The sequence below is a fragment of the Mugil cephalus genome, chromosome 12 (assembly GCF_022458985.1).
Source record: "Mugil cephalus isolate CIBA_MC_2020 chromosome 12, CIBA_Mcephalus_1.1, whole genome shotgun sequence".
Taxonomy (NCBI): domain Eukaryota; kingdom Metazoa; phylum Chordata; class Actinopteri; order Mugiliformes; family Mugilidae; genus Mugil; species Mugil cephalus.
Genome location: NC_061781.1, coordinates 12592522 through 12613910, shown reverse-complemented (window position 1 = coordinate 12613910; position 21389 = coordinate 12592522). Strand labels below are relative to the sequence as shown.

General features: G+C 43.0%; 3 protein-coding genes across 7 annotated transcripts in view; 2 read left to right on the top strand and 1 right to left on the bottom strand.

Annotated features, from left to right (window-relative positions):
• igf2bp2a (insulin-like growth factor 2 mRNA binding protein 2a) overlaps positions 1-6472 on the top strand; it is a 49304-nt gene extending 42832 nt beyond the window's left edge. For all 5 annotated transcript variants that reach the window (XM_047601623.1, XM_047601621.1, XM_047601624.1 and 2 more), the window contains one exon: positions 1576-6472. In XM_047601623.1, the coding sequence (XP_047457579.1) occupies positions 1576-1674 (99 nt within the window). In that variant the 3' untranslated portion in view covers positions 1675-6472. The remainder of the gene's footprint in view (positions 1-1575) is intronic.
• Positions 6473-7609: 1137 nt separating this feature from the next.
• tmem41aa (transmembrane protein 41aa) lies at positions 7610-10123 on the bottom strand. The gene is made up of 5 exons (XM_047602063.1): positions 10101-10123; positions 9759-9909; positions 9132-9293; positions 8686-8824; positions 7610-7830 (listed from the first exon to the last, which is right to left on the bottom strand). The coding sequence occupies exons 1-5, from the start codon at positions 10121-10123 to the stop codon at positions 7610-7612; spliced, it is 696 nt and encodes a 231-aa protein (XP_047458019.1).
• Positions 10124-10759: 636 nt separating this feature from the next.
• On the top strand, positions 10760-20878 carry ehhadh (enoyl-CoA, hydratase/3-hydroxyacyl CoA dehydrogenase). The gene is made up of 8 exons (XM_047601620.1): positions 10760-10942; positions 11675-11902; positions 12488-12591; positions 14225-14394; positions 14677-14788; positions 15289-15393; positions 18357-18698; positions 19104-20878. The coding sequence occupies exons 1-8, from the start codon at positions 10803-10805 to the stop codon at positions 20348-20350; spliced, it is 2448 nt and encodes an 815-aa protein (XP_047457576.1). The 5' UTR covers positions 10760-10802; the 3' UTR covers positions 20351-20878.
• Positions 20879-21389: the final 511 nt, after the last annotated feature.

The following is a 21389-nucleotide window of genomic DNA, read 5'->3' as shown; positions in this document are numbered from 1 at the left end:
CCCAGACTGGACACAGTCTCTGTCCTCTAATCAGGCAGCAGGAGCAGAAAACACCTCTTTTAATGCGTTTTAACCCTGTTTCTGTTAAAATCTCTGTTAAAATAACTGCATTCGTTTTCTGACACATCGGCGCAGCGAGCATCTAAAGGACGATGCTTGATGTTGCTTGTTATGCAGCAGAAAGTTTCCGTGGACGGATGCTGTTTGCCGCAGAGCATCTCTTGCCTCTGTCTGCTGAATATAAGCAGCCGATAAGTTAAATAATGCACAAATGTTATGTATTATTTTTAATATATTCTGGGTACGTGTTCTGACTCTTGCCGGTGTGAGCTCCGCTTTCCGGGCCTTTTCCTGGACTTTTAACCACATGACACACGGTCTCAGTGAGCAGATGGAGTTTGCCTCGTTGTCAAGGAGATGGACGCGATGTGTAATGCGAGTAAAAGTGTGAAATCACAACAGCTACGCAAACTTGCAGATTCATCCCGCGACAGAACAAACAGTATCTAGCTGAGGAAGCTTGTGCTTGATTTTTTTTTTTTTTTTTGGAATTAGTTTCAGATCGTTCACACAGACTGGCACGAGCACAGTTTGGTCGACAGACGAGAATAAAATCCGGGGAAGAGACGCGGTGCAACCGATCCCTCTCGCTGAGTATCAATCTACTCTTCCCATACGTCCTACACAGACCAATAGAAGCATGGAAGTTTATTTATTGACAGCACCCGAGGGAGATTGACGGCGCGATGAGAGGGCTTTGAAGGGATGGGATGACTGAGGTCGAATGCAGACAAGGAAGATGATCGTCAGGGATGGAGACATAATGGGGGCATGTCTCCGGAGGGGTTTGCCCTCTTGTCCCCCTGGTCGCTGTAATGAAAGAGGGAAGAGGAAGTGAGGGATGGAAAGGGGATGAGGAGGTTGACAGCGTGTGAACTGGAGAGAAAGGCTCGACACATCTTTATAGTGTGAGAAGTAAAATGACGTGAGGCACGGTCTCGTTCCTGGACCTCAACTTAATTTTGGCGCATGAATTTACTGTAAAATGAGCGGAGCCTTGTAGAGGGGCAAACAAACAGAAGTTTAAAAAGAATTAGCTGAGACGCGGTCTCGTCTGGGGGCAACACAGCAGCACCGGTGCTGATGTAAACGATAGTAACCGGACTGAAAAGCAACGCAGATTTCCACGCTTCATTTCGGTGCCACTGAATTTTTAATCACCGCCCCTTTAGCTCTGTTGCTGTGCCGACGCTACCTGCCTGTTCTAAACGCCTGAGGCGAAACGGTCAAAGGTTTAGCAGTGCTTCACCTCGGAAGATGCAGACTCAGCAATCTGCGTCAAGTACGCAACACACTTTGAATTTGACTAAATATCTGACGACTCAGCATTTTTTTTTAAGAGCTAAGAAATGCGAGACCCAGTAAGCAGCATCACCGGAGAGGAGTTTTTATGATGATAATCGTGACGTTTGTTGTGAATTTTATTTTATATTGGTTAATTTATTTCTACAAAATACCCATGCCTGGTCCTCTCATGTATTGTGACTCGTTTAACACCCGCCGTCTCTCCCACAGACTGCACAGAGGAAGATCCGGGAGATCATTCAGCAGGTCAAACAGCAGGAACAGAAGCACCAGCAGGGCGCTGCCGTGTCACCGCAACACTCCAAGTGACCAGCGAGGTGGCTCCGGTGGGCACCAGCCAATGAATGTAGCCCTCCCAAACGGACAGAGACCTACCCAGACTAAGGCCAAGGCCAAGGGGGACATGCAGGGCAGACCAGCAGCACCGGGATCAAAACCAAAGAACTTCGCGAGGGGGGAAACAAGTGAGAGCCAAAGGCTGAGGGCATTGTGTACACTGCCAGCCCTGTGAGAGCAGATAGAATGGGAGAAACCGTACTGATATGATAAAATAAAAAGACCAAAAAAAAAAAATAACAATAATAATAATGTCTACAAGAAAGGTGGAAATGGCAGAGAATTTGGGAACTGTTGTGTTCGCAGTTAAAAAAAAACAAAACAAAAAGGTAAAACAGGAAATAGTTTGTCGCCCTGCATAACGTTATCTCTTTAGTTGGACTAACATAGGCCTAACAAACAGATAAAGCAACTCTATTAACACATACGAGACATTGTGATTGATACTTTAGGACGAGAGCGAGTGACAATGGACACCTTCTCTCACAAGCGTTTGAGATATTTAGGTTGTGAGGTTGAATATCCTTAGCAGTATTAATACAGAGTAGAGAAGTATATGGATGCACGCTGAGAGTACGCGCTGTTATTTTTCTATCTAAATGACAGTAGAGCTTGGTGTAGTTTTTCACATTTTTGCTTGTTCCAGAGATTGACTGGGGGCTGTGACAGCCACATGGAGCGGTTTCCCTTGTTTCTTCCCATTTTTATTAAGGCCACAGACAAAATCCAAAAAAGAAAACCCCTATAAGTAAACACGGAACATGGCGAGTGGTTCTGAGTCTTTGTGACGAGCCTGTGTGTGTGCCAACGCAAAAGATAACGTCCCTTTTCAAATGTCCCTCACCATTCACATCCGACGCTACGCTCTTAACGTCTCTTTCTTTCCCGCTAATTTCTGCTTCTCATCACTCTCTCTCATCTCGTGTTTTTTTTTTTTTTTTTTTTAAAAAGGACAAAAAAATATTCGTCGTCACCTTTTTTTTTGGTAGCCTTTTGATATAAGTTGGTTGAACTGACTGACACTTTTGCTCAAGACAGGTTAAAAGCAACAGTTTTTTTTTCTTTACCAGTGATCTGGTGTCACTCTCCCATGCTGTACAGTAGACAATGTTCATGCTTGTTGTCCTGATATGAAAAAAAAATATATATATATCAAAGGAAGTCTCTAAAGACCGACGAACGATCAGAGCAAAAAGAAGAAGAAGAAGAAGAAGAAATGGTGCGTCTTTGCTTGTCAACCAGTCGTTTTGAATGTGCACCGCCACACGCTCGGCCTTACTAGGGCGTAAACAAGGCCCGACACAGATTGTGAGCCAAGGGCCCAGAAACAGGGGACAGGGTTAGAGGGTTAGAGGGTGGGGTCGGAAGGGGGACGGAGGCGCCGTGTGACCTGTGGCGCGCGCACAACCGCGAACGTGACCGCACCCGCGTTTGGCTTCAGCCCTCTCTTTGTCAGGGACCTTTCTAAAATGGCATGACAGCTGTGAATGTACGATATGCAGCCTTTTTAGAAAAATATCACCCCTGCCGTGTCCAGCAGGCGGCACGCGACACGCAGATCGTCATCCTCACTCGCGCTCCTTTCTTCGATCTCCTTTGTTTTGCTTTAATTTTTATTTCTTTTAATTTTTTTGGCGAGCTGGCCGCCTTGCTCTGCGCGCACGCCGGACACGCAGGCCCCCGGTGTCCCCCTCTCGTGCTTTACTTTGGAGAAACCATGGAAGCTTGTTGCCTTATTTCATCACCTTTTCAGATATCACCCATCAGCTTCATCTTCCAGACGCAAGGTTATTGCCAATACGCACAGCTTCCTCCGTGTGTGTGTGTGTGTGTGTGCGCGTGTGTGTGTGTACGTGTGTGTGCGCGCGTGCGTGTGTGTGTATATATATATAAAAAGAGAGAGTAATATTTATGAATCTATTTTTTCCTATTTTGTGATGAGAGCTATTGATAAGAAACAAAAAGAAAACAAAGTCCTTTTCTTTTTTTCCTCAGTGGGACACTGCCATATTATTTTGAAGGGAAGTGTTTATTTTCTTGAAAACTAGACTATGAATAATAATATAATGAATTTAAAAAAAAAAAAAAACTGAAAAAATAGGAGAACAGTAAAGTGAACCACCGCGTTAACTTTGGTCAGGATGTGAACAGTGCGCATGTCAGTATTGTGATCTACCTCAGGCTTCAGGGTACCTCAGTCCAATCCTTCATTTCCCCCTTTTCCACATTTTGTATGCCTTGTTAACTGATCATTTTGAGCGTTTTGAATTTTTCTTTTTTTTAAATGGTTAAAAAAAAAAAAAGAGAGACAAAAAAGACCTACGGTAATCTCTATCTCTTCAGGTCCAGGAGACTAGTGAAACTTTGTAGTCAACTCTGTGTTTGCCTGGATCGCCATACGACCTCTTAATGATACAAAGCATTTCCAAGACGATTTTGCTAGGAAAGAATGAAGCGCAGGATCTAAGGGGTACATACCTGCCCGACGTGGTTCTGATTGTGGATGTTGTGTACTGATTTCACCATCGAAGAGCAAAGACAAAAACATACAAAAATCGGTTGATGTAAACAGAAACTAACCGACTGTACCTCCTGTTTCTCCCAGCTGTACCTCCAGGTTTTTTGAGACTTAAAAAAAAAAAAATGTTAACAAAAAAAAACAACAAAAAAAATGAATTTTATAACAACCGAACCCGATCTTACCAGCTCTGTTTGATAAAAAAAAAAGAAAAAAAAAGAAGCATACTCTGGGGTTGATTTGAAGAAAACACGAAGCTGCAAAAATACACTGACGGGACTCGTGGACACGGTGTAAAACCCTAGTCTCCTGTGTAGAATGTAGAACAACTCTAGTCGTTGAAATGTCACTGTGTACGACAAGATAACTGTATATCTGTAAACATGTACTATAGAGTCACACATACAGTAAAATGCATCGTTTTCTGTCTCTCTATAACACTTACCAGTCTGCACCTGCGTTGTGAGAGACGGTGGGAGAGGTTTAGAGCGTCACAATTTCCCCTCAAACTGACGCCTAAACGGCTTTCTCAACAATCTACCGACTATTTTTTTTTTTTTTTTGTGCTGTATATTTCAGAATTACCTCTCCGAATCCAAGGCTGACTTTTAGTTACTAAAAACCTAATGTAGGGCAAAAGAGTTAAAGAAGTGAACGATGTAGTGGAAGTTAGTGTTATGTCTTTGGGCTTCTTTTTTTTTTTTTTTTCTTCGTCCCAGTGAACACAGACTAGCAGCGCTAATCGAATCAAATAAAAATAAAAACATGAAGGTCTATCAAACTCACACAATGCCTGGGGCTTTTTTTTTTTTTTCTTCAGCAAGCCTCGCCCACAGCCGGAACAGTACCTCATACTCACGATGTGATCGCTCACGAGGACCTGATTCGTTCATTTAACCCCCTGACCTTACTTACCCACACACCAATGCAGTACGGTGCTTCTGTTCGAAAACGCGTGACCCCTGCGGTGGTCTGCGTCACCTGAGCGGGGGCGAGTCTCGGAGAAAAAACGGCTTTTTTTTTTTCACGGTAGCACTGGAAAAAAAAATTGTAGTTTGTCATTTAATGGTTTGTCTGACTGTCCGGAGTAGGTTTTTTTTTTTTTTTTTGAGGCTCTTTTCTTGCAACGCAGAGGCCTCTTCAGACCTCTGCCTCTCCTGTGTTTTTTTTTTTTTTTTTTTTTTTTTGGCTCTTTATAGGCGCGGGTTTCCCTCCAGCTGGTTCGGTGTCACTGTGAGAAGAGCATCCCGGTTGTTGAGCCAACCGCAGTCTGAGGAGAAACCTGTCACGATGATAGTAACCTTTTCTTTTTACTTCCAAGGATTGGTGTTTCTAGGTTTTGTGGGGTGTTGCTAGGCATTAATTTTCAGTACCTGAAAAAAAAAAACAACAAAAAAAAACAAACACACAATTACACACATCACTGAGGGTGTACAGTGTTGTTAGTCATATCACACAGTGGTTGAATAGCTTAGGCTTTATTTTGTTTTCTGTTGATCTGGTTTTCTTGTCATTTACACTGATTAAAATAATAATAGTAGTCTGGGATTCTTTAAAATATTCATTCCTGTTAGATCACTACCAGTAATACTAGCTGTTAAATTGTGGTTGAAAAGCATCCTAGCTAGGATTTTGAACAGATTTAGGAATTGGAAAAGAGGGGGGAGGGGGTGGGGATGCAAAGTAGATCTGCCTGCTTGACAAAGCACAAGGGTGGACAGAAAAAGCAGGTCTGAAAACAAAAAAAAGCTGTTCTGCCTTTGGAACCGATTGGAGCCGAGGGCGTCCGACAATAACCGCGGATTAGGTGATGAAGGATTTAGTTGGGTCAGACGTACGCAGAACCACAGCAGTGTTTTTGTCCTATCTTGTCGTTAAATGAGAAGATGCAAAGCATTGCATGAGACTGTTGCAGGCGATCCACCATGTACTACACTTCACATAGCACTAGACTTTGAATAGTGGTTTTACATGGATCCACTTCTTAACTGCATTTCACCGTTTTGGGAGATTCCTTTTGTTTCCTCAGTAGGTCACAAACCCTCACGTCCTACATTTCCCACAGGCCAAAAGGTCCCAAAAAGCTTCAAGGTAATTGGTGACTGTGCGCTGGACAGACATGATCCACTTTTGAACACATCTATCTGGTGGATTCATGCCTTTCTGGTAACAGCCGCGCTGTTATTTTGAGTTGTGAGTGAACTGTATTGCTGAGCAACCTGGATCTGAGCAATAAAGAATATTTGAAAGAAACGTTTTTTTTTTATGTGGTTTATTTGTTTTTTCTCAAAGTCTTGACACCTTTGACATAAAGGAGTGGCATCATTTACGACATGACATGTCACAGCACCACCATGAGTCACAGTCACACAGCCACAGATTCCAGTGGAAGAGCGGAAGCCGCAACGCAAAACAGGTTGGACTGACTTGATGTTTGACTCCTGATAAACAAAACCGCTCCAGACGTCTTCACGTCCCTTGTTTCTACCGTTCGACTGGTTTTCATACATTGATCCCCACCCAACCCGTGGCCGCACACGAGATTATCTTCTGTTGATTGACGTGAATATTTAAAAGAATTTACATCTCCCATAAAAAAAAATAACACTTTGTCCCGTGCAAACATGTCCATACAGTTCAAAAGATTCATGGGTCATGATCATGTATCAGTATTAAAGCTTCTAAACAAACAATCAAGCGAAATACCTCAACGTGGTAAACAGGCGTACACGATTGACCACAAAAATCTGGTTAGTCAAAAACACTCCTGCTTCTGCAGAGGCCAAACTCTGGTCTCTAAATCACATTGTACGCTTCAGATCAGAGTTGAAAAATTGCAAAAACTACCCAATATATACTGTATTTCTATATGGTGCAAACATTATTGGTAATAAAACAGTAATAATTTATACAAACCCAACAAAATTGAACTACCTGTCTCTACAAACACGGGTCAGCCTTTAACACTGAATGTTTCCCACATGTCCATGTTGGAGGTAGAAGTTTCAGTATAAACCTGTGTGACAGGCACTTTGGGCAGTAGCTGTTTGCACACAAGCACTTCTTTTACTCTATGACAGGGGAGCAGGAGCAACGTTCCCCTTACATCCTTCCCTCTGTCCATCATTTCTGTACATTCATCATTTATATACAAACACTGTTTGCCTGGCTCGACACAAATTCTCCAGATTCAGATTCCTCTGTGAGGCAGCCTCACTTTCCATCTCTGGGAGGCTCCAGAAAAGTAAAACACTCCACATAAAAGAAACCTTCACACACCTGTGCACAAAGTTTTTTCTGAAAAGTTCCCACTTGAAATGAATTTCCTCTCGAAGGCACAAGGCGTCAGAAGGTCCACGAACAAACGAACAAACTGGCTCTTGGGACAGATCACTGGACCTTCTTGTCCGTGACGGTTCCGTTCTGCGACTGGACGTCCAGTTTGAGGCGTCTCTGGCTGAAGCGGCGGATGAGGGCGCCGGGCAGCAGAGCCACGCAGGCGATGGCCAGCAGCTGCAGGAGCCGCTCCCACGAGAACAGGTCGTCCAGCGAGGACACCTCGGACAACATGACGCCCGTCTGGACGCAGATGAAGTTGTACGGAAGGAGGCCTGAAAGAGCAGAGAGCGGATGTAAAGAAACTGCATTTTGTCCCAATGCCGGTACACTGAACAGCAGCACTCTTGTCCACCATACTTTATATTTCCCCATATTTAAATCATCTATTCTCTTTTAACAAGGTGTAACTGAGGTGTACTAAAAAAAAAATAAGTGAAACCTGCCTAAGAAAACAACCTGAAGAAATATTTTTATTTTGTTTTTTCCCCTGCAGACATGAAGCTGAGAGCTGCAAACCGGTCTGAGATAATGAGCTGCAGTAAAGGTTAAAAAACAGTATTTAAAAAAAACAATGTCAGGATATTGCATAAGTAACAATGTATAAGTTGAAGTGAGAATCAAATTTGATGCAAGGAGGGAATTTCAGATTTCACTCACTAATATTTAATAAATTATTGTTTTATTTACTTTGAATATATGTATGGACAGAAATTAGTTTCACTACTGAATATAAAACTATTCCACAGAGTCGCAGCATTTGCATTCACAGGTCTGAGGTTTGCAGTAAAGATACATTTACCAGAAGAATATGAAGACTGCTGATGCCTTTTTCAACTTACACTGGTCTAGAAAATATCAGTAGCTATGTTAGTTTAGTTCTTAGGTTTAGGTTGTGTAGCTACACTGAAACTCCAACTATGAATCCATCAAAAGAGAATGAAGCAAATAAATACTGGGGAATACAAGAGGGACGTTAAATATTTAAAACTAGTTAAATATCTTTGTAGAATCATTTTATTACTTCGTAGGTGACACATCTTTCCATGTTTCCAGTATTTTGACTTTGCATGATGTAGTCTAGTCCTGAGGTGCAAGTCACAAATCAGATCCTTTGTGTGTGTGTTTACCAATGAAGACTGAGCAGAAGAAGAAGGTGATGGGGATGTTGACAATCGGTGCAGACATATTCAGGAACCAGTTGGGAGTCATGGGAAAGAATCTCAGGAAGAGCAGAAAGAAGAACAAACAGTCCTGGTTGTCCTCCACCTGGAAGAGACGCAGATTAGATTTAAGGAGGCGGACAGATGTGCATATTCTGTAATTTCTCTTCTGTGTGTCAAATCTTCAAATGTGTCACTTGACTGTTACCACTGGCCAAGAATCAAAACATCACTGTCCTGACATAATCATGTTAGTGAATGACAAAAAACACTGTCATCAGCCTTTCTTTACGAGCAAGTAATGAAAATACAGTGTAACGTTCAACTATGCTCTTATACTTAACGTTTCATTCATTTGGTTCCTGTATTCGTTGACTTGAATGAGTTCTATTCAAATGTTTGCACAGACGTACCTTCCTCTGTAGCATGGAGACCTTATCAGGGAAAAGGTTTACAATGTAACGTTTTCCGAAGGCTTGAGACAGGACGTAGCACATAGTGGAGCCCACAGTCGTGAGCAAGCAGGCAAGTAGAAGTCCTTGATACGGTCCAAATATAGCTCCTGCAAGAATGTTCTGCACAATGACAAGTGGGGAACAAAAGGCCTGTGTTAGTAGACATCATCACAGTGTGTGTTCAGATCAGCTCTCAATCACAGCGGTTAAAAAAGAAAATGAGAGACTGGGTGAGACGCACTTTAACCTCCATGTGGTTTGCATGGTTTGCGTTTTTTGTTTCTGTGGTGCGCAGTAGGCAGTGACAGAAGCGTTTAAGTATTGCAAATGAGGAAGAGAAACAGTGAGCAGCCCATTCTGATTTGCATCATCTGATTATTTTTATCCTCGGCTGCCGGTCTTTAAATAGGAATCACGTAACGCGTGCAGGTTCGGAGTTTATTCTCCGGTCATTTGTTTGAAAGGCATTCGAAAACGCCGTGACTAATTCCTCTCCACAGATATCAAATTATGTACTTTAATCGTGTTTTCAGACACGCGGCAAAAGAATTCCTCCCTCGATCGTTTTTAGTGTTTTTATCTTACCAGGAATGAGGATCCAGGGATGGCAAAGGACTGCTTGTAGAGATACGCACTGCAGAAGAGCAGCAGCACATATCCAGTGTGCTCGGTCTTGTAAAACTGCAGGAGCTCCGCCAGTTCACGCAGCTCCTCCAAGTCCGACGGGAACTTCAACCTGTGAGAAAATGCAGAGTCAAGTCAGTCGCGTCATTCACTCTTCATTTTCGTGCACACACAGGGATCCTCCAAAAAGACAAAAGATGAAAACTATTTAAACGTTTAAACAGCACATTTGAAATTATAAACAGTCAGCAACAAATGGTGCGGCAGGGCGCCCTTCTTCATAGATGTGACGGGCGTAAAGACATTATCTCAAAGTTGAGATGCATTTTTAGTAGGTTAGACATAAACATGATTGTGAAATCCAGTTGTGTAACATTATATGCAACTGTCCAGGGAACATTTCCATAATGTTGTAACTTTCAGTTTATAATGAAACACGGTCAGCAAGATTTTATCATTGTGGTGTTTAAGCTGTACTGAATTAAACACAAACATGTTTCTCATATTTGGACTTACTCTAAACTAACACTAAAAGAAAATGGGATTTTAAAAATAACAGAAACATGTGTCAGTACAATACAATCCTATTCAGTAGTAAGCAACAAATGTAAACACAGTTGAATCAACAACTTTCAACTAATCGTGATATGAAAACGATAACCTTCTTGAAGGCAAAGAAATGGATTTATACTAGTTAACCCAATGAATTGGCAGGTAAATGTAATTTCAGTTCAATTATGTAAAAACAATAACAAAACATTGACTAATATGAGCTACAAAAACGAAGCTACTTCACGAAATCTTTATGAAAAAGACTGGTTCAAGGTTGAAAAGGCATGCTAACAGTAGCTAGTTTACAAGGTGAACACATGGAGGCTTTTAATGATTGACATTATATAAAAACAAACAAGAGATATAAGTGATGTTCTGTGGCTCGATGCTAGAGGCTAACTCCAGTCACCTGCTGGGCTCCTCGGAGGAGTCGCTGGGCTCCTCGGACTCCGCATGTTCACCGTGGGCGCCTCTGTGAGGGGCTCTTCGCGGTGCCGCGGGAAGGTAAAGGGACAGCGAATACAGATAGAAGCTGGCTGCGACAACAACAGCGACGAGTCCGACGAGGGAGCGCATATTCCCCAGAGTGTAAGGTCGGTGTTTAGAGTTGGAGGAGGAGACGCTACTACTCACTTCCGGTTTTTTGACACCGTGAACAACGGCAAGCAACGGCGGCCAACCGCCGCGGTGACGTCACACGCTGCTCGTTTCTTCATTGAGAGTTACTGCAACGTTTGACTGAAAAATATAGGCATTTATACAACCACCTACATTAGCATACGTCTCCCATAATGATATCTAAAATAATAGTAAATTATTACAACTAAAGAACTAAATAAATTGAGTGCGCCCATCTAACCTCCAGTCCAGGCGGGGGCGCTGCGCATGTTCTGTCTGCGTTTTGAAACTATATTTCAGCAAAGATGCTCTAAGATAAAGATGGCACCTTACGAGCTACACCAGTGGTAGTAAATGGTAAACGGGGCCTAAGGGGAGCCTTGTAAGAATTGTTGTTTTCATTTAAGTTTTATTTGGCATCACATATCACACAGCTGTCCGTCCTATTTAACAACGGGAAAAGTAGTAACTTTTGCGTTATCGTATGTGAGTTTAAAATACTTCAGCATGCTTTAGTTTTCACTAGACTTTTAGTATGTGATTCTGAAAAAGTTAACGCATGTAAGAAACAAATAATGATACAAATGTGCCAGATGAAAAGAGTTGAAGCATGCATTAAATACAGTGGGGCAAAAGAATGAATACTGCCTGAATACGGTACTCTTCTAGTGCACACTCTGGTCTCTGAACTGTCTCTGACGTTTCAGGAAGCAAGAAGACGAAGAAGGCGTCACTTTTTGGCCTAAATATGCAACAAATGGAGGTGGAAGAGGGAGTGTGGCAAAGGTGGCCCTGCTGGCAGGAGTGAAGTTTCAAAGTTCAGTCTGCATACCAAAGAAACTGCCTGAAGATTTCGACACGATGGCTCAATACACTCGTATTTCGGGGGCTGTTGCCTTGATTACACTTCAAAATCCTCCCGTCAATGCGCTCAGGTAAAGGTCATCTTTACTAAAAGCAATACATATGGCCCATAGATGAACTCCATACGTCTGTAGTGTTGCATGTTATGCAACTGGCTGTGCCAAATAAGAAGTAGCATTGTTTTTGTGCACAAGTAAAACGTTTTGCTTGCAAAGTATTTTTCATTAAATAAATGCAACTACGTGGACTTACTCAAGGATTGTTCTCAAATGTTTTTTTGTTTGTTTGTTTGCTTGTTTTTAAATACCATACAAGGTATTTCAAATGTTCCATGTAATGCTAGTTCCCACTGCTTAGCCTGCACTGCATCAGGAAATGTAGCACCCCTTTTTTGCAGGAGTCTTGTTGGTGTTAAATGTGACTACTCTGTAAAATGTAAAATGTGATACACTGTTGCAAACTAATAAATATATCAAAAATGAATTGTGACATTAAGCGTGGAACTGTAGAAAGCGAGCAGCACTGTGCAGACAAAGTCACAACAAAATAGCACCGTAACATATTGGATATTATTGATTGTATCTCTTCCTCTCATAGCTGCATGTAACGGTAACAAAATGGCAATATAATGTGCGTCTTTTTTTTTTTTATTGCAGTGCACCGGTGAGGCAAGGCATTGTTGACACGGTGCAGAGAGCACTCAGTGAGCCAGAGGTGAAGTCTCTGGTCATATGTGGCCAGGGTGGAAAGTTCTGTGGAGGTACGGACAATGTTTTTTTTTTTTTTTTTTTTTTAATTTTATGTAATATCACTTCAACTCCAAACCTGTCAGTCCTTGAGCAATGAGCATTTTAAGCATCTTTTACAAAACAGCACATACATACAGCAGTAGATTCTGATGACAATCATTGGATGAGTTTGACCCTGCATTGTTCTGTTGGGGTCTTTCATTCAGTGCTTTCATATAATGCCCAGGGGGAGGGTCCTTCATACACAGCAGATTGAGAAGAGTTGAATTCTTGGTGTTAAACTAGACATACACTAGTAGAGTTAATTATACTCTGGGTAGAGTTCATCCATTATAATTAATTCTCAGTCCATAAATAGTTGTTGTTAAAACCAAGTGTAAAAAGGAAGTGTCACTAAATCAAACCGCTAGGTGTAAATGTTTAAATATTAACTCCAAACTTCTTACTCTAAACTCTGATCCTGTATTTAACACCTTAACGTTTTAACGTTTTAGGTGTTATGGGGGTAACACTTGTGTAGTTAAGAAATAATCCTCTAAAAGAGTTAATTGCTAACACTACATAAAAGTGTTAAAAAAAACTTAGTGTAAAGGTACCAACACTCAGAAAAGTGTTAAATTAACACTCTGAGGTGTGGACCCATATAGACACTTTAAAAGTGTTAAGATCAACTCTTCCAGTGTTAATTTGGATATGCTGATTTTACTGTGTACAGTCAAGCTTCTAAAGGAAGAACAGAAACAATAAAAAATCTCATTTCTGTTGTCAAAAGGAAATTTGAGTACTTCAGTACTGCATACGTCTTGTTTCTCCATCCTCTTCCAAGCATGTATGAGCCTAAACACTTGAACAGCAACGTGAAAAAGCTCTCATTAAATTGTTTAGTTTGTCCATTCTGGGCTACTGTAGCAGCATGGCGGTGCAATATGGAGGAAACTGTGAGAGACGACCCCGTCCCTCTGTAGATTTAAAAGGCTCATTCTCTCATCAGGCTCATTTGACAATGCGGCTGCTCTTGTTTTCATGAGATCATACGCGGGCGAAAACACAATTATGATGTCATATAGCATTTCTCCCAATACATCCCTCCAAAATCTAGACATGGACGTTTAATTTAAAAAAACTAAAATGGTTTAGGTGGGCTTTTTATTCAATGCTCATATTATAATATTTGACATTGATGAATTTAACTTAAAATAAATTAAAATCCCAGTCACATTTAATTATTTTTAACAAGCAATGGAAAAAACAAATCGACAGTAATAAATATGAACCATGGAAAGACGCACATGAATTTGCATAAGGGCTGCAATTATTTTCATCATCAGTTATTTTTTTCAATGAACTGATCAGCTCTGGTCAATAAAATGTTAAAAATGAATACATTTTCATGTATACAGTTCATTACATAAGTCAAAAATAATCACTTGTGAGAAGCTAATACTGTTTACGGAAAACAAAAAATCACCAAAACAGTTTATTGATCTAAACAGCTGCCTTTAACAGCAGATTTTAAGACAGGACTCCCTCTAAATACCACATACAGAAACAATGTTGTCTGAATTAAATGCATCTAACATTTCTTGTCCGTCCTTTCTGTTCTTATGTTTGAACCTCGCTGATCCATCTGAATTTGTGTAACAGGGGCGGACATCAAGGAGTTTGGGGGAAACATCTCCGGTCCTCCGCTGATACCGATGATCCATGCCATCGAGGCCTCAGTCAAGCCGGTGGTGGCAGCCATAGAGGGGGTCGCTTTGGGCGGAGGCCTCGAGTTAGCACTTGGCTGTCATTATCGAATCACACACTCTAAAGTTAGTTCACGCCTCTGATCTCTCGGTCTCTTCCGCTCAGTGTCTCTCTGGACAGACGGTGTTGAGCCGCATCACCGTGTGACACTTTCATTTTTCACATTACCCCATGACTGTTCAGTGATTTATCTTTTCATATATCCTGACTCATTAGATAAGAAATAACAGGACAGGAATAACAGTACATTTGTTGACTCATTGAAGCTATGCCTGTTGAATATAGAAAGGTGTTTGTGTGAATATCATGCATTTTTTACTAAATTCCATTCATCTGTGTCCTTTCAGGCCAAACTGGGGCTTCCAGAGGTGACTCTGGGTCTGCTGCCAGCTGCAGGGGGAAGCCAACGCCTGCCAAGGCTCATCGGCGTGCCAGCTGCCTTAGACCTCATCACCACAGGTAGCAGAGACAGGTTAACGCTATCTGACATTAACAACCAACTACAGGAATATATAATATGTCACACGTCATTAAACACTTAGGCATGTTTTTTCTAACAGTGGACACCATTTTTTTTTGTAGCAGCTGCAGCCAAATATTACTTCCACATATAGATGTCCATGTATGCGATGAGTCCCTGATCATGAGATGATTTACTCTAATGACCAGCAGGGGTCAGCATGTGTAAAGTTTTACCCTGAGCTACTCAGAGTAAAAGGCTATTCCTCTTTGGTGTTTCACTGCTGATGTCAGATTACCTGAAATGACAAACTGCAGTTCTTCGTATTATTTTATTTATTCTCTTGTATTTTGTGTCATTTTACATTTAATTGACGAAAACCAGAGTCAGTCAGAGGATGTTGCTGCTTTTATATTCGTCCCGTATTATTTTTTAACCTAATCATCTGAAGTGTCACTCATATAGAGCCATGACAGGTTTCACATCTTCTTCCCTTCAGGCCGCCATGTGACTGCTGCAGAGGCCCTGCAGCTTGGAATCGTGGATCAAGTTACCGATCGCAACACTGTGGATGAAGCGGTGAAGTTTGCTTTAAGCGTCGCAGGTGAGATGCAGAACGAAAACGTATGCGCAGAACTCGGTGGCGTCGAACACCTTTTCACTTGAGTGGTTTAAAAATTAACTCGGGGGAGAGGAGGAGAAATTCCTCCCAGAGTGCTTATTTTAGGCAGGTCCGACATCAAGAAGTGTCGACGTGTGGGTTGGGGAAGTCAGAGGAAGCAGAAAACAGAGCAGCCAGATCCTCCACCACAGAAGCCATAAATGTTTCATGGCTCTGTCAGATGTGCTCTGATGTCTTCACCGCTTTTGCTGTATTATTCAGAAGGGCGAATAGGGACAAACTTTCCTAGAATATTAATAATGGCCCCCTCACCCGTCATTTAGTCTGACGAAGATTGGCCCGCGCATGTAAATCAGACCCGTTTACCCACTGAATGGATTGTTTAAGTGTGCCACGTCCCTGCAGTTTAGGAGGAGTGACTTCTTGATGGTTTTTGTGAAGAATAACACATTCAGATTTTCAAATCCTCAACTCACATGAACAATTTAATAAAATGTAACACTGATTTATTTTTCACTATACCATCGGTGTAATCATTTTTTTCCTTAACTATATGTATATATATATATATACACACACACACACACACATATCTTATTTTCCATCCATCATCCATCCATTATCCAGAGCCACTAATCCTCAGTGAGTCGCTGGGGGCCTGGAGCCTATCCCGGCTGACACTGGGTGACAGGGCTACACCCTGTAGAGGTCGCCAGTCTATCACGTAGCTAACGCGAAGAGACAAACCATTCACATGAACACCCACGGTCATTTCAGAACCACTAATTAATCTAATAAGCATGTCTCTGGATGGTTCTAGGTGAGGAAGCTGGAAGAAACCCAGGCAAACACCAGGAGGAACATGCAAACTCCTCCCGGAAAGATTTTCTGCTGCAAGGAGCTATTAGGTGTCATTCCCACATTGTTTATGCTAAGCTAACCAGCCCCTGGCTGCGGCCTCACGTTTAACATGCGATCGTGAGGCTGTACTCTCCAGCCTTGGGCTGATTATCAATCTTCTCGTCAAACACCCTGCGAGAAAGCAAAGTAGCACATTTATCAAAATGTACTGTTCCTTTTATTCATTAGAGCATTTATGAGGGTTATTTCCGCCCTGGCATTGTGTACTGACACACACACACACACACACACACACACACACCACCCACTCTGCTGTGCGGTTTTGTGAGCCTCAGTAGAGTGCTCGTTGTACAGCAGCTTTTGATTCTTCTACATGAAACAAACATGAGAAGATGATGTTTGCGTCAATAAACAGCTTTTCTTTTCCAGAGTTGTCCTCAGATCTTCATCCGTCTGTTACTAGTTTTATTATGCTGACAGCTCATTTCTAATGCATTTAACGCGGCGGGAAGCCGTAAGTGGTTAATACTGTGCCTTTAGCGAATCGTCCCGCCATGTCTGCGGAACAATCGCGCGTGAAACGACATTTTGAAATCAAAAGGTGATTGAAGTTCCGCGCTTTCAAATATACCTTTTTTTTCCCACACTGCATTGCCAAGATGACTCTGAGTGGGTGAGGATGTGAGTGTTGCTGGTAAAGTCGAGGCTTAGAGTGAGTCAGGCGTAGAAGCCAACAGCATACAAGATAGGAGATTTGAGGAGATGGGACCTAATCTGCGGAGATTTTTTTCAACGGACAATCCGGCCCGGGGTTGATTAGCAGTGGTGTTAAACGATGACAGGGAGTCCGTGAACAGATTTTAAAAAGCGAGTGCGAGGCGTCTACAGATGCTGCACCAGCGTACACGTGGGTACGTATAGTATTTGTGCACTTACATCGACGCACGTGCGGCCTCATGCACGCACGCGCACGCACACACACACAGATTCTCTCCTTGCTGACGAGATTAACTTTTTTACCCCAGCAGTTGCAACATCTGCCCGCTACATCTGCCAGGGCAGCCAGGATTCCCATTTGCAACAAATCCACAGCTCAACCATTTACAGATTAACCGCTGCAATAATGCCCTCCTAAATTACACTGGAATCACATTGCACCGCCACACAGCGACTTATTGACCTTAGCAGACATTGTGCGGAGAATATGCATTTAACTGGCCCTAAGTGACCTTCACCATTGATTCTTCATCTGTCACACGTTATATTAGACAAAACAGTTTGTTAACGGACTAAGTGGATGCTATTAATCAAATGTGGCTGCTGTCTCTTTAAGCTTTGCCATGGTGACCCAGTTTCTGGCCCAGACCCACAGCTGAGTGTAATTCAGTGGAGCTGTGAAGGATTCTGACTACTGTCTCATGTAATCATGTCAGAGGAGGCAAGAATGGGAATTGAAATGCTTTTAACAAGATTTTAGCAGAATGGCCGGCTTCTTCCCTCTCATTGTTCCCAGGCTTAAATCTCAGCAGCCAGCAAGTCCCGTGTTGTTAAGTTGCAGGCCCTAATATCGAATCTCCTCATGTAGTTTCACCTGGAAAATTGCTCTAGTATTGTGCCATTGCTCAAAGGCTTGAGGATCACAAAAATTCAATTTCCCTCTTTTGGCACTCGGAGTTGGAAATTGACTATTTTGTCCAGAACCGAATGGCTGCTTATCATTTGGTTTCAGACCTGTGTTATTCAAGGTGAGCTCTCAGGTTTCCTCCGATTATCTGGAAGCGGTCTGTCGAATCACTTTACCCCTAGAAGCTAGTGGGCTATCTGGTGATTGAGTGGATGAGTGTGCCTGAAAACCCAATTACACCCTGACTTGCTGTGTGGTGAGTGCGGGTTGACAAATTTGAGAAAGCGAAAAAAAAAGCAGCAGCAACAGAAAATTGGAGCCTCTTCTCAGTTTAAACAGTGGAATTATGTAAATGTAGAAGAGAGCAGAAGTATAATGAGTCTTTTTTTTTTATTATTTGCCTTAACTTTGACAAAACTAAAAGTAAAAACTCATTCTTTCTTTCATATTCCCATTTCAGGACAGTCACTGGATGCACGCCGCATCAGCAATTTGCCCTGTCCGCGCCTCTCTGATTTGGACGGCGTGTTCGAACGGGTGATGCAGAAGGTGCGTCAGAGCGCCCGTGGAGCCATAGCACCGGTTGCATGTGTCCAGGCGGTGCATGCAGCTGCCACCCTCCCCTACGCTCAGGGCATGGAGAGGGAGAAAGAGCTGATGGCCACACTCTTCACCTCAGGCCAGGCACGTGCTCTGCAGTACTGCTTCTTTGCCCAGAGAGCCGTCGGCAGGTGGAGCGTGCCCAGCGGAGCCCGCTGGGACACTGTCAAGCCCAGGCCCGTACATAAAGCAGCTGTCATTGGTAGGAGCTTTGGGCTTTTACTTTCTGTTTGTCCCAAGCTTTCAATTAGCACGAGCGCACTGACTCATCAAGCTATCTGTGTGGCATTTCTAAATTCACGTTGCCCATGGAAACTAAACCCTTGTTTACAGTTCAGCTGAGTTTTTAATGGATGAACACTGTCTTCCCTGCAGGGAGGATTGGTTGTATGACAATCTGGTTATGTGAAGCTCAGCAGCTTGTGCATTAAAATTGCAAACGATGGAAAACTTTATGCTGGTGGACTAAAACTATTTACAGTCTCCCACTGAGCAAAATCTGCATTATTTATATTTGTATATTTTGTAATTTATCGGAAATTTCAATGGTATTTGCGCAACTTGTGATGGTTGTTCAGTTGTCACCATGTGATTTTCTTCTTTCAAGGTCTTGGCACCATGGGAAGAGGTATTACAGTGGCACTTGTACAGGCAGGGTTGTCTGTGGTTGCCGTGGAGACCCATGCGAAGCAATTGATGGAGGCAAAGCAGGCGATATCAGGCATGTTGGAGCGAGGCGCTAAGAGGCGCGGGGTGGCTCCTGCACTGGATAAGATCGGTTACAGCCAGACCCTCAAGTCTGTGGCGGATGCAGATCTCGTCATTGAAGCTGTGTTCGAGGACATGGGCCTGAAGAAGAGCATCTTCCAGCAGATGTCTGCCATTTGTAAACCAGGCGCATTCCTGTGCACAAACACTTCTGGGCTGGACATTGACCAACTGGCCTCTCAAACCCGCAGTCCAGAGCTGGTGGTCGGGATGCACTTTTTTGCCCCAGCCCATGTCATGAAGCTCCTGGAGGTGGTGCACGGGCCACGGTCATCTCCGCAAGCTATAGCCACTGCTATGGAGCTGGGAAAGAAAATGGGCAAAGTCAGCGTGGCAGTTGGAAACTGCCGGGGCTTTGTGGGAAACCGCATGCTGAAACCATACCTGGAACAAGCCTTCTTCCTGCTGGAAGAGGGAGCCACGCCTGAGTTGGTAGATGGGGCGCTGGAGGAGTTTGGATTTGCCATGGGTGTGTTCAGAATGTCTGACCTCTCTGGGCTCGACGTGGCTTGGAGAATCAGAAAGGCAGATGGACTGGCGGCACCAGATAAAGGACAGTCAGCCAGAGTTCGACAAGGCCAAAGGTACAGCCCTCTTGGAGATCTTCTCTGTGAGCAAGGGCGGTTTGGTCAGAAAACGGGCAGCGGATGGTATAAGTATGACAAACCCGGCAGTCAGGTAGCTAAGTCTGATCGTTGGCTGCACAGCTTTCTGGAGGAGTACCGAACCCGGCACGGCTTGGTCGGACGCCGGATAGACCACCAGGAGGTGCTGGAGCGCTGCCTCTACGCCCTGATCAACGAGGGCTTCCGCATCCTGGAGGATGGAATAGCTGCAAGCCCTGAAGACATCGATGTTATCTACCTGTTTGGCTACGGCTGGCCCAGGCACCGCGGGGGCCCCATGTTCTACGCCAGCATGGTGGGGCTGAGCAAGGTCCTGGAGAGGCTGGAGCACTACCACCAGGCTCACCCCGATGTGCCCTACCTGCAGCCCTGCAACCTGCTCCGGAGGCTGGTGACCAGTGGCAGCCCACCCCTTTATAAATGGAGGGAAGTCATCAAGAAACTCCACAGCCAGCTTTAAACATCCACTTCAGCTTTAACATCTTAATACACTAATCTTCAAATCGCATTAATCTAATTGGCTGGAAACTTTTCAACCGTATAATGATTAATTTTTCATATGTACACAGAAGGTACATCCTCCTTGAGAGTGTATTGATTGTATTTTCGTACGATTGATTTGTTGTTTCTTTTCTGTTTGAGGGGGTGGGCAGAATAAGAGAAACAGCATTCAATGTACTGCAACTACAGCGAAGGTTGTAACAGCCAAACTAACCGCCTCTGTATTACAGAACTATCTGCAATAAGCAATTGAATGTATTTCAGATCTTTTGTAAAGAAATTTATTCAATTGCACAAATGTTTATAAATACATATATGGTAGAATATGAAAGATACAAATACAATAATGTGAGTTAAATGTGAATTGTGCCTTACTCAGTGAAGACATTCAGGGTGGGGTTTGGGGTTCCTTTGATTTTTGCATGCTATGACAATAATAATAATTTAATACTCTGATACCTCAATAAAGACCTGTTGTAATCATAAACTCTTGTGATTCATAAGGGCTTGTTTATGTGAAACCAGCTCCATGCGTGCAGCATTAATTTTGCATTCCACCTTTAATTGAGGCGATTGTAGGTGGCATCTCCGGTTATTAGTTTCGTCGGAGAAACGTTCATTTTTGGAGGAGGAGCGCGGTGTGGTTCTTGCTGCTTTCTGCTAACTCAGCTGCAGCAGCCACAGAGAAGAGCCGAGGGAAACACGAGGCTCTAAATTGCTTTTTTTCTCTCTCTCTCTCTCTAAATCAATGGCTCATTCTCAAGGAAATCTCCCTGCGTTGAGCAGATGTTAGGGTTGCCACCTGGCGGCCGAGGACCACACTGAGCAGCTGGTTTGTGCACCATAATGCTCCGTTTTATCAGCTGTACTCTTTCTGACAGCTTTTATGCTTTAATTGCAGATTAATGCGCGATAAAAGGGCATCTTTTAACAGTCACTGTGTTATAATATGTTACATTTAGTTGCAGACGTGTACAATTTGAAGACGCTTCTCAAAC

Excerpts from the sequence above, each read along its gene's own strand:
- tmem41aa (XM_047602063.1), bottom strand. The coding sequence starts at position 10,123 with ATGCATCTCAACTTTGAGATAAT. Across the intron at positions 8,825-9,131 it reads TCTCCATGCTACAGAGGAAG|GTGGAGGACAACCAGGACTG; the intron begins GTACGTCTGTGC and ends CGTCTCTTCCAG. Across the intron at positions 7,831-8,685 it reads CTTCTGCTCAGTCTTCATTG|GCCTCCTTCCGTACAACTTC; the intron begins GTAAACACACAC and ends CTGCTCTTTCAG.
- ehhadh (XM_047601620.1), top strand. The coding sequence starts at position 10,803 with ATGTTCACCGTGGGCGCCTCTGTGAGGGGCTCTTCGCGGTGCCGCGGG. Across the intron at positions 10,943-11,674 it reads CATATTCCCCAGAGTGTAAG|GAAGCAAGAAGACGAAGAAG; the intron begins GTCGGTGTTTAG and ends CTGACGTTTCAG. Across the intron at positions 12,592-14,224 it reads GGGTGGAAAGTTCTGTGGAG|GGGCGGACATCAAGGAGTTT; the intron begins GTACGGACAATG and ends TTTGTGTAACAG.